This window comes from Symsagittifera roscoffensis, chromosome 3, assembly GCF_963678635.1.
Source record: "Symsagittifera roscoffensis chromosome 3, txSymRosc1.1, whole genome shotgun sequence".
Lineage (NCBI taxonomy): Eukaryota > Metazoa > Xenacoelomorpha > Acoela > Convolutidae > Symsagittifera > Symsagittifera roscoffensis.
In genome coordinates this window covers 80,732,209-80,744,572 of record NC_087064.1, presented here as the reverse complement: position 1 = coordinate 80,744,572, position 12,364 = coordinate 80,732,209, and the positions used below count along the sequence as shown (strand labels likewise).

General features: G+C 41.0%; 2 protein-coding genes across 2 annotated transcripts in view; both read right to left on the bottom strand.

Moving 5' to 3' along the window:
- The window catches only part of LOC134841859 (uncharacterized), a 43,299-nt gene that overhangs the window by 22,827 nt on the left and 8,108 nt on the right, over positions 1-12,364 (bottom strand). Inside the window, exon 3 of the mRNA XM_063857900.1 lies at positions 5,380-5,563. The gene's annotated coding sequence lies outside the window, so the exon portion shown is untranslated. The remainder of the gene's footprint in view (positions 1-5,379; positions 5,564-12,364) is intronic.
- On the bottom strand, positions 9,573-10,962 carry LOC134841858 (uncharacterized). The gene is made up of 3 exons (XM_063857899.1): positions 10,360-10,962; positions 9,901-10,092; positions 9,573-9,818 (listed from the first exon to the last, which is right to left on the bottom strand). The coding sequence occupies exons 1-3, from the start codon at positions 10,960-10,962 to the stop codon at positions 9,573-9,575; spliced, it is 1,041 nt and encodes a 346-aa protein (XP_063713969.1).

Sequence of the window (12,364 nt, the reverse complement as noted above, 5' to 3'; positions counted from 1 at the left end):
AGTGATACTAGAGATGATTTGACCCGGGCATGCAAAGCGCCGGACCCGCTTGACCCCCTGGGGCCGGGTGATAACGGTTCCCGGAAGTGCAAATGGCCCCACCGGAAATCCTTAACTACTGGTCCGATTGAGCTCATTTTTATATATGTGGTAGCCCTGGATGAGGGAAGCTTAAGTTTGAAGTTTCGGAACCTCAAGGTCACCCCGGCCCGATTTATGCCTTAAACAAACAAACCCCCCCCACGACTCCCGGAGGCTACTCCTCGACCCCCAATGACCCTAGGGAGCTGAAACTTGGAGGGATGGTAGATAGTGACATGGTCTATCGTATATAAGGATGATGACCCTACTGGGTGACAATGGCACGGGCTATTAGCACTTGGGAATATCACCCCTTTTAGGTGTTAATGGGCTATTTGCGAAAAATAATGCGCGAGGGCATATCGATTTTATGGCTTATATGTGTAGTATAACCCACCCCGGTAAAAAGGACCCCTATAGGTCTCAGCTCCCGGTTGACCTTTCTGGTGCTAATTGACCTTTCCCGGGAAAAGTGATAATGAACCTTAAAAGTGGGATAACTTGAGAAGTATTTGTCGGATATGGATGAAACTTGGTAGGTACGACCCCATGTGACCTCGAACCGATTATGGGAGACTTGACCCCGGGTGACCCCGGGTTGACCTTTACTTGACCTTTTGGATTTTAGCCCCGAAACCCCTAAAATTAGCACCGGAAAGTAGCCCAAATCATATGTCTCGTAATCAGGGGAGTTAATAGAGATATGTTATTGATATTGGGTGACAATTTGCGTGCATAGGAAATTAGTTAGGCATTTCCTGGAATTCGATGGAATATCTTGGCTTAATGTATAGTGGTATATTGTTGGATTTAATACGAGTTAGTTAAATAAACATTGGGTCAAATTTTGACTTGGCGAATGAACTATTAATAGAAATGCGTCAATGGCACAGAAAAGTAGTCACATATTAATTTGGCAATATGACAGAGGGAATAGGGAATTAATTAACATAAATATTAGAAATGTACTGGATATTCCATTGGCTTCTGGGGAAGGTTTTATTGGCTCAATTGGACCCCAGTTGAGGGAACGGCTTACCCTGAAGGTCGATTAGATTGAAATTTGAATGGGTTATGTATTGGAATTTTTGGATTGCGATAATTAGGAAATTAAGTTCATTGGGAATTTATCCTAGTCATGGGAGAAAGGAAAAGATGCGGGATAATTAAATAAAGTCCTTGGGTATTTGGATATGTAAACATAGCTTGAATTAAGTTGAAGTTGCACTTGTTATTTGTTTAGCATAGCTTTGATTGGCATTTTGAACTTGGCATTTAAATTAATGTGATCATGCGGGATTTATGAACTGGAACGCTGCGTAGGAGGCATATAGGTAAATGTTAAGACTTATACGGAATGACGGATCTCTAACTAAAACTAAGAGTAAATAGACATAAGGCACGGATGTTGCGGAACGGCCTTTAGGCGTCAGAACGATTGGGAGTTAATTGTTAACGAGTCGTATCTCAGAGTTATTGAGAACGAGTTAAGTTACTCGTTGAAAGTTAAAGTAGATTAGTTAGTGAAGTAAGTTAGGCTATCTAGAGGATAGCGGAATCGTTGTCGAACGATTGATAATTGATAGAAGTTCTCGAGGAGAACATTAGATATTAGTTAGGCGTTAATTGAACTGCAGGAGGCAGTTGGTTGAATAATAGTAATCGCGGACCCATTCCTTTGGTTGAATGATTAATTTATGTTCCAGCCACTTATAGGCTATTCTGTATTTGGATTGATTATTTCTTAATTCATTATTATTATTGGAATTGTTGTTGCGATTGACTATTGATTGCGAGCGAGATACAGTCGAAAGAGCACAAACAAGGGGCGAGCAGCATAATACGATACAGAACGGCTATCCACCAAATCAACCCTTTTGGGATTGTAAACAGTACTGGGATTTGGTTGCCCCACCGACCCAGTGCTAAAGGGAAACATATTGCGGCGACGCGGAGCAGAGTGAGAGGTCGGCCTAGAGATATTGTGAATTCCACACGTTTACATGTTTTAAGAGTTGAAGTGAGAACACTCTCAATAGAACCAGAAGCGTTTTTTTTTATTTTAAAGAAGCGACTTTTTATAGAACAACATGATAGCCCAATTAAAACTGAATGCTGACAATCAACTGACAACTACGTGAAAAAAAAAATCACTATCAATAAGCAAAACTTAACTCAACACCATTTTCGACCGTTTTAATGTTAGGCTAGCCAGTGTCAGCTGCTGAAAAAAACCTTTGATTTCTGGCCAATTGAAATTTGCCTCTCAACGATCCACAACAGAATTGACTATGTTCTGTGTAGTTTATCTCGGTTGTTAAATCTCACTTTTTTAATTAGCTCAAATTTTTTGTGATTAGTACCTCACGTCTTACAATTTTTGATGAAATTATGGGTGTTTGAAAAATGCTATTTTGACTTATTTGTAATAATTCACAATCGAATTTGGGCGAAAACTTCGAATAAATCGGCTTGGAAAAAGTGCAACTTTTCCTTTCGTTTTTCTGAAAGCGTTTTCATTTTTCGAAGTAGAAATGACTTTATAGACGTTAAAAGCATTTGAGTACGAATAATCGTGTTCGTTTTTTCGGCGGCAAACAATTTCAATTGGTAAAGGCTATAATTTGGTTCATGGAGGGATTTAAAATGAAACATTGGCTTGCCTTATTTTAAATGTGGTTTCTGCGAAATAAAGAGGAGCTATCAGTAGGCATTAACACTTCTGTTGAAGCTCTTTTTTTGCGACTCAAGGCTGCCGTTTTTTTTTTTGCGTCTGGAAATTGTAGTATTGCAAAATCTACACGGGCATAAAAGGCTATTATTTTAATTGTTTACATAAGAAAACAGTGGACTCCTTTCGACTTTTAACTTGGCAACCCTTTAAATACTAGTCTATTTTTTTCATTCTTTTTAGGTTAAATTCCTTTTAAAAATATCATTATTTTTTTTACAAACTATTTTGTCGGGTATCAAAAAAAATTGTATGGCCATAAAGGCTGATTGGTTAAAATGTTCTGCCTTGAAAAGCAGACATTAGAGCGATAAGCACCCGGTCTTGTGGAGCCTAATAAAGTTACAAATAAAAAGAACACCTGCAAATCATGGACTGAAAGTTTAACGGCTTTTTAATTAGAAAACTTCAAAGATGGGACAACTGAAAACTTTCCAAAACACCTGGAAGATGAAAAATATCCGATGAAACAAAGTCTAAGTGGATAAGAATTAGACTAAGGTACTTTGAAGCTTTCTTGCCTTAAAATTGGACCTGTCTCAAATCTTCATAATTTTTTTATTCCACTTTCATTTCAACTCGCTCAGTTGAGTTAACATTTTCCGGAATAACTTTATTTCTGTCCTTTGTTTCTTTACATTTTAAAATTTTATAAGATACGATGTTAGAATTTTTATAAGTTCCCGAAAAATAAAAGCAGCAGCACGGATGTAAACGAATTGATGGCCCAATACTCCGAGGAGACGCATTAGGTGGACAAATCAATCAGCAATCTGGGCGCGGCCTAGAGGCAAACGAATTGTTAGTTTAAATGTAAAAACTAGGCATTGACCCCATCCCTATTGGTACTAAAGACAGTTGTTCAATAATTGTTTAAATCATTCATGTTTAACTATCCATCATATAAATTCATACTCTTTTCTAACTAAATTTTTAACTAAAACTGTTGTCAAGAAATTTGACGAACTAAGGTGAGATTTGTATGTTAGGCTAGATTACTAAGCAATCAACCAGCAATGACTGCTTAGTAAAACTGGTGCGACCGCATCAGAGAACTACTCCTTAAGAAATTCCTTTCCTTTTTCCAACAAAATTTTAATATTAAGATCTGTGGGTATTTGTCAGATTAGTTTTCATTCTCAAAATGCCAGAGACAATGGAAGTCTTTCAATAGAAACACGATTTAATTGTCTTCTCCTTGACAGACATTCCTAGAAGGGTTCTTGCGAAGCGTACCCCCCTGCGCTAACAGTCACCCAAGATAACAATTTCTCGCCCCATCGGAATCTTTTTAACTGGAGAAAGTAATTTCCTTTTCTGCTAGTCAATGAAATTGAATTGAAATTGATACTAAAACAAAAAACAAACAGCACGAGATCAAAATTGAGCTTGAACAAATTAAGACTTATTGAAAAAAACGATAAAAATCATCACGACCTATTTAAGTGTCTTCATTACGTTCATTGACACTTATTAGTTTTGTTTTATGTATTATATTAACCCAAAAATATAAGCCCGTCGTATAAAACAACCAACAAACCAGCCAAGTTGAACAACAAATAAAACAACCAAAAGTATACACCAACCAAACAAAGACAACCAGCAGAACGAAATAACCACTCTTCTCACTCTCGCTTCGCTCATTCAGTTTAAGATCAGTTTAAAACGCGTTACTTAACAGACGTCTACGAAGGTTTTTGTTCTGACTTTCGATACAAAAATAACGGAATATTTGTGCTGGGGTTGGGTTTTTTTTCTTCATACAAGTTTCGACTTTATAACTAGCCTTTTTTGACGAAATTTTTTTTATCTCATTCGAAAACTATTTTTTTATGAGCTTAAATTTGAAAAGATATTTCAACTCTTATCGTTTTTTGTAAAGTTATGGGGGTTTACAGATTGTCATTTTTGCTAATTTGGGACAATTAACGCGCGATATATTTCGCGCTATTAACGCGGAAGCGAGATTTAATTCGTCTTAGAAATCATTCCAAATTGGTTCAAGGAAGCATATATGCTTTAATTGATTTCTTAATAGGAGCGGAATCTACCACGTTGTACTGAATATGACGTGTGGGGGGATGTTTTCACAAAAAATCTCAAATTTTTAAAAAATTTTATTTTATGACATTCAATTTTTTCAGGTTCTTACTGCTCCATTGACCTTAAAAGGCAGTCGGAACATTCAGTGCTTCGCCCTGGTATGAGCTGTCTTGTTTCAATATGAATTGGTTGTGTGCTCAGGATAATTTTTCCACGCCCAAATATTGCCGTAATAGTCTCTTGAAGCATAAAATATTTCTTAAGAAGCGCGCATAAATTAGTCCACGAGACAAAGGCATATTGGCATTCTTTCAGCAATTTTATTTTTATCTAATCTGGTCGCAGGCGATTATTATTTTGAATTTGAAGCAAAAAAAACTCAAAGTTTGGCTGCCGAAATGGCTCCTCCTATCAAATGAAAAACTACCCCAACCATATACTCTCCATTTTTCAAAAATTGAAATAAAAAGCTTAGTTCTACATCAAATATGATCATGATCTTGCTTCAGAATTATTAAACTCACAGTTCATAAATGAGGATTTAAATGTGAAGATAAATGTAATAATTCTGAGGCCATTTCTCGTGCTTGCTGTGGTACACTCTGGCGTTTCTGTTTGACGTATCGTTTGACCATTTCGTCTTGTATGCCAAAAGTTGAAGTTTTCAGATTACAAGAAGAGTTCAGTGGTTCGAGTACAATTCTTTTTCTAAACAAATGCAGGTTCTTTTTTATTGCACACTTTTTATATCCTCTTGGCTCAACGAATTAAAAAGGTTCAAGTTTAAAATCAATCAAAACTTGAAATACGGGTTTTCTCGAAAAATTAGCTCGTTTTTTATACAAAAACGATTTGGCATTTTTGTTGGCTTGCTCCAAATTAATCCTTTTTAATCCTCTTTGCTCAACGAAATAAAAAGGTTCAAATTTAAAATCAATCAAAAGCTTGAAATAAGGGTTTTCTCGAAAAATTAGCTCGTTTTTTATACAAAAACGATTTGATATTTTGGTTGGCTTGCTCCAAATTACATGTACCGAAGTGAGCGTTGTTTGCTTTTCACGGCCTACGATAAGTCACTTTGCAACAATTCTTTTGTTGGTTATTTTTACACAATTTTGTCATGTCATTGATAAAAGAGTTCCTCGAATTTTCAGAAGATTTGGGGTATTTTTAATTATTTTGCCCCAAAATCAAAAGTTCAACAGTTTGAACGGAAACTATTTGACTTCAACTTGATTGGTTAGACAAAATCGAGATGTGAAAACGAAATGTTCTTCAACAGGGACGAAAATTAATTTGAAAACTGTTTTTACTGTACCCAAATCATTACCATGTAAATCAATTTAAATTGACACAAGTTAAAAAGTCAAAAACGGCTTTTTTAATTATTGGGGCTTGTTAGTTAATTAAACAAAAGTTTCCCAAGCGCGGAATCTGAACAAACAATTAACTCGCCAAACTCGCCATTTTTCAAACAAATTTGCAAACAGAGCTCAAATGTCCTCAGCTTTCGGCACTGTTGAACACATTTTTAGTTTCCGCACTAATGTACTTCGGCACAGTTGAACGCCACCATCAAGTGAACAATCTCTCCTTTAAAGTAAATGGCTGATATAAGCTGTAAGGCCTGTATATACTATGCTCAAATCTGATTGGCTGAAAAAAGTTTTGGACCAAAGTGAACATCACCCTTACATCAATTTAATTGGAGATTGTTCTCTTGGTTAAAGGAAAATTTACCATCCAATCAGATTTGAGCGGAGACCTGACATCTTGGGGAATTTGACTGTTTAGACCCAATATATCCCTTCTATATTGTCCGCTAAGTCCCTTCCCTAAATACCAGAACCAGCAAGGGGTGAGCTGTGATCCGGTATTTGGTGACAATCCCTTCGGCTTAAAGGTTGAATTTGTTGGTCGATCGATGTACTACACTGGGTTGCGCCCCCTTTGCTCGATTGCTTTCGGCTGTTCTCTTCCTCGGAAAAAATCGCAAGAGACTGGAGAGTAATTGAATTCAGAAATAAATATATAAAAAGCCGAGTATAAGGACCACTAAGTGGCCTGAATACAATTTATTAAGTATCAATGAATTTAATCTGCGATAAGTTCCGGAAAACTGCCTCTTGCAGTTCACTTTACAATCAATTCTAAACAACTCTTCAACTTTGCTTCACAAAGCTTCACTAAAAATCTCGCGGCGAGAACTCACTTTTAAAATTTCACAAGTCAACCTCAGGACCCGTCTGAATTCTATAAGTCTCTCCCTTGTTCTCTCCAGTTCGGTGGTTGTGCCTTAATCGCGTATCGTTATCTTTATTTACTTTTGGTTCGGTCAGAGGCATACCGTTCCCTATACCTACTAACATTCACTTAACTAGCTGCCACTCAGGACTTATCAGCTGAATCAACCATTAGGTCAGCTTCAATTAAACATCGGGGTGGCACTTAGTTAATAAGGACATACTGAGCAAACATTGGGTTCAACTACAAAATTAGCTTCCAACCGTATTTGACAAATAACATCTTGCATTATTTTATTTTAGTTCTTCCTAACTTTTTACCTTTCCCTTGAATTGGGAAGTTCTCACATAATCGGGAATTTAACTTCCATGATACTTGAAAAATTTCCATTTTTGGTCATTTTTAATTTTTTTCCCCTAAGTCCTAGGGCTGGGTAATTCCCTTCCCCGTGTCCGTTTTGATCCGAAAAAAAAACACCACAAGAATTTATTTAATATGCTAGGTCTGTTCATAAAATTTTCATCCCGAAACTCCCATTTCCCCCCATAGATGGTCTCAATTTTTGTCCCGGGGCTGTATTTTTTACTTATTTGTCGTTCTTATCGAAAGTCCAATTGGAGTGGGTTAAGCTGACCCCAATGTTTGCTAATTACAGAAAATCACTTTCGCTCGGGTACAAAGGTCAAAACTAAAAATTCTCGATTCAAGGGCTTCCCCTTCCAGGTGGGTAGGTACCCCTTACGGCTCCTTACTAAGCTAAATTTTTGCTTTCCAGGGGGTTCCGGGGGTCTTGGGTCAAAAATGCCAAATGACCTCTTAGAGGTCATCCGAGGTCATATGAGGTCAAACGCGTCCAAACGTCCTATTTTTGATGGGAGATCATTTCCACTAAGTTTCATTCATATCGGACCATCCCTTCCCATATTTTCGAAAAATTTGGGTCAATTAACACTTTTCCCTAAAGATGCCATTTTCAACCCATAGGAAGTTCCGGAGAGGATTGGGTCACTAGGGGTCCCCCTACCGGGTTGGGCCCCCTTCATATTGGTGCATTAAAATCACAAGTCAATTATCACTTTCAGGTTTTAATAGCCTAATGCAATTTTCAAGTGCTAATAGCTTCCGAGGTAGCCGCCGGGTAGGGTTCAAACATTACTACATTTTAGGTCTTCCCCCAACTACCATCCCCCCAAGTTTCAGCCTCCTAGCATTATCAGGGGTTGAGAAATCAAAAAAAGTGAGTTTTGTTTTCATAGGGCATAAAACCGGAAGTAATAACCGGATGCGTTCAAAATCCCGGTGGTGAACTTCCCTCGCCTAGGGCTACAACTTATTGTAACATGAAGTCATTTTGACAATTAGTTACCGGTTTACAAAAAGTGCTAGTTGCAATTTCGGAAATCATTATCACTCGCTCCCCAGGGGTCCCAGGGGTCTGAAAGTGGGCATGCCTGGCTAAAATCATGTCTTTTAGTCACCCAACAATTTTCTTGAGGATCGGATCAATGGTACCCAATCCGGGGGGGGGGGCTGTTTCCAGATTTTAGGCTCTTCTTTTAATTCTCCGTCCTAGAGGTCAAATTCAAGGCGCAGAGTCCGATTACAATTGTTTGCTCTCAAACTAAGCTTATCTATCACTTAACTTCATTGCTATAAGGTCATACAGTACGTTCACGTTAAAATCAAATTTCGCAATTTTCGACCATTTTCATCATGAATTACCAATCTTACACCGAGGTTACTATGGCATGTAAAACAGTAGAATCACCAATTCTACAGTCTGCCCTTCTAGTCTAATATTCTCCCGAATAATGAAAAAGTAACTCCTAACGAGGCCTAATGATAAGTTACATAACTCTTCGCCTCGCCGTGCTCCCTAACACTTAGTCGTTTTCCCTCCCTTTAAATTTTTACCCTTAAAATATCGCGGACCCAACAGTTAGTTCACGTTAAATAAACATTGATATAGCACAAAGAGTAACCTAAGAGGGCACGTAACTGAAGTAATTTTACTCTTCATGGTACGATCCAACCCTTTCACTTTCATAATCATCACTATCAATCGTCTGCAAAACAGTTCAGGTGGGATCGCACTCAATGTAACTAAGCACCAACTAATGAGATAAAAAAAGACCGTCTACTAATGTAAGTGCTAACTCAGAAACTCGTCGATTCCAAACCGTACAGGTGGTTTCCTTACTCGAGTTGGTCGACCGCCATCATCTGCAGTTCCAAATTCCATCACCGGTTCGGCAGCCATCACCTCGCCAGGTGGTCTGTCTTCCGCCTCACAGGGTAGATTCGCTGGCTCCTCTTCCTTTCTGGCCTCCAGCTCCGTCGTATCGTATGCCTCAATCGCATCTTTTTCCCTTCTAGCCACTTCCCGCATCATTCGTGGTGGATCAGCGATGTGTTCGGGCATCGCCCGAAATCGCACATTTCTCCCGTGCGGATTAAATTGTGTTTCGACTGCTCAATTTCTCACAGGCAACAATCTCACTGGTACATCTCGTGGGCCTGGGTCATGACTAAAACCCTCCCCGTTGTTCACCCTTAACAACTCATCTTCAATATACATCTCCGGGTCATCGAAGAAGTTAACCGACCGATAGGGTGTCCGTCGCTTGCTGCTAGTAGCCTCATCTGACTGTGCCGTCTCTTCTTTGAATCGCTTCAGCATGTTGAAGTGCAAGAACCGTACCTTGTTGGGGGTAGTCACCTTTGCCACTTTATAGTTGACTTCAAAGACTTTCGCCAAGATCACGTAAGGACTTTATCTTCTCTTTCGCCTAAACCCATACCTTGTCGCATATCTCGTAAGGATAGCCGTGGACCTTCTTTCTATACTGATCCTTTTGTCGGCGCTGATTTGTCCCCAGAAGCTCCCGAGCGCTGCTGTGGGCATTGCGGAACTGCTCGTCCAAGCACTCCACAAAGCCATCTTGGGTGTGCACTTCATCGTGTGGCTTCGGATAAAACAAGTCAATCGGGTACTGAAAATCTTGTCCATGAACAAGGTTAAAGGAATGTCGCGCCCGTGGTCCTGTGGATCATGGTATTATAGACAAAGTTTAAGCACGTCAAAACTGTATCCCACGTTCTCAGGTTGTCGGCGCAGTACTTCGAGATGACATCTGCTATCACTCTGTTATGGCGTTCAATTTGTCCGTTTCCTTGGGGATGACAGGAGGAAGTTCGTGATTTATCGATTCCTAGGAGTCGGCACATTTCCAGTATAAGGTTGCTTCCAAAGTTCTTGCCCTGATCGTATGCCGCACATTCGGTGCTCCAAACTTCAGTACCCAATGTTCTACTATCTCCCGTGCCACTTCCGCAGAGTCCGTTGACACTGGGGGTACCGCGACCGCATATTTGGTGAACAAGTCGGTCATGACTAAGACGTGCTTCACCCGCGTCCGTGTGGCTAACGTTACTGGTCCGAGAATGTCCGCTGCAACAGTGGTGAATCGAATTCCCATTTTAAAAGGGATCAAGCCAGCCACCCTTTTTTTCCCACCGGTGCTTCGGGCTGCACAGGTGAGGCACCACTGAACCTTCTTTTCCACATAAGTCCTCATTGTGGGCCACCAGAACCGCTGGCGGATCCGGGCTAGCGTCTTCTCTACCGCAAAGTGTCCACCACTGGTCTGGGATAAGTAAAGCTGGTTCAGGATCTCCCTTCGTCCCGCTGCTGGGACCATCGTCTGCAAGATTGGCCGCGAGTCAACCTTCGGGAACCATTTCTTGTATAGGACCCCTCCGCGGATACCTAGCTCGTTCCATCTTGACCAGTATGCTAAAGCCTTGCGACCATATTGAATCGCTTGGTCTTTGGGAGCTAGGCTCTTCCCTAGTGAAGGCATATCACCAGTTTCAGATTCCAAGCAGGCCCATTAGAACACCTGAGCAATCGCTTCGTCCTTTTTTTGGAGAGAGGAGGTTTCTGAGTGAGTCCTTTCCCAGGTGATTGTTTCCACTTCCTCCTCTCCATTGGTTTCATCACTGAACATTGCGACAGTCTCCACTCGGTGTTGACTTGCTTCCTGTAAGGCCTCCTCGAGGGAAATGGGCTCTGGGCAGGATCCGAATTCTTTTTCCCTCTCCCCTGGCATCCAGTCGGGCCTCTCTTCTAGCATTCTGGAGAGCCCATCCGCATTTCCGTGTTTTGCCCCGGCTCTATTGACCACATTGAAGTCAAACTCCTGAAGCTGCTGCTGCATTCGGAAGGTCATCCCATCGGGCTCTTTCTGTTTGAAGAGCCATTGAAGATTGGAGTGGTCAGTCCACAGCACAAACTTCACGCCCCAGATATAGGACTTGAACCACTTCACCGCCTGCACGCCTGCACGACAGCTAATGCTTCTCGTTTTATCGTAGAATAGTTCGTCTCCGTTTTGGACATCACCCTGCTGGCATAGACGAGGGGTCTTTCCTTCCCGTTGATGACATTCGAGAGCACCGCACCTAAGCTGGTATTGCTCGCATCCGTATCCAATATAAAGGTCCCTGTGTAGTCGGGAAACTCCAGTACTGGGGCCGTGAGGAGCTCCTTCCGCAGTCTATCGAAGGCTGTCTGACATTCGTCGGTCCAAATGAAAGGCACCTTCTCTTTCGTCAAAGCGGTCAATGGGCTTGCAATCACCGCGAAGTCCTTCACAAACCGACGGTAGTAGTTGCAGAAGCCGAGGAAAGATCTGATCCCTTTAACCGTGGTGGGTACTGGCCATTTCTTAACCACTTCCCCTTTCTCGGGGTCCATTTGGCTTGGATACCTTCGTTTCCGATCATGTGGCTCAGGTAAGTGACCTCCCTCTAAACCAGCTTGCGCTTCTTCGGTTTGAGCTTCAAGTTTGCCTCCCTAAGTAGCTGTAATGTAGCCTTCAGGTGTGAGAAGTGGTCCTCTTCACACTTACTGTAGACCAAGACATCGTCAAGAAACACTAGAGCCCACTTCCACAAATGTTCCCGAAACAGCTCATTCATGAGTCGCTGAAACGTCCCAGGGGCGTTGGACAACCCAAAGGGCATCATTACATACTCGTAGAATCCTCCATCTGGGGTCACGAAGGCAGTCTTGTGTCGGTCCTCCTCGGCTACTGGCACTTGCCAAAACCCGCTTGCCAAGTCCAGAGACGAGAAGTATTTCTGTCCATTGAGTGCATCGAACGTTTGATGGATTTTCGGAATCGGGAAAGCGTCCTTGACCGTCGCATCATTCAACTTCCGATAGTCCACGCAGAACCGCCAACTCCCGTCCTTCTTTGT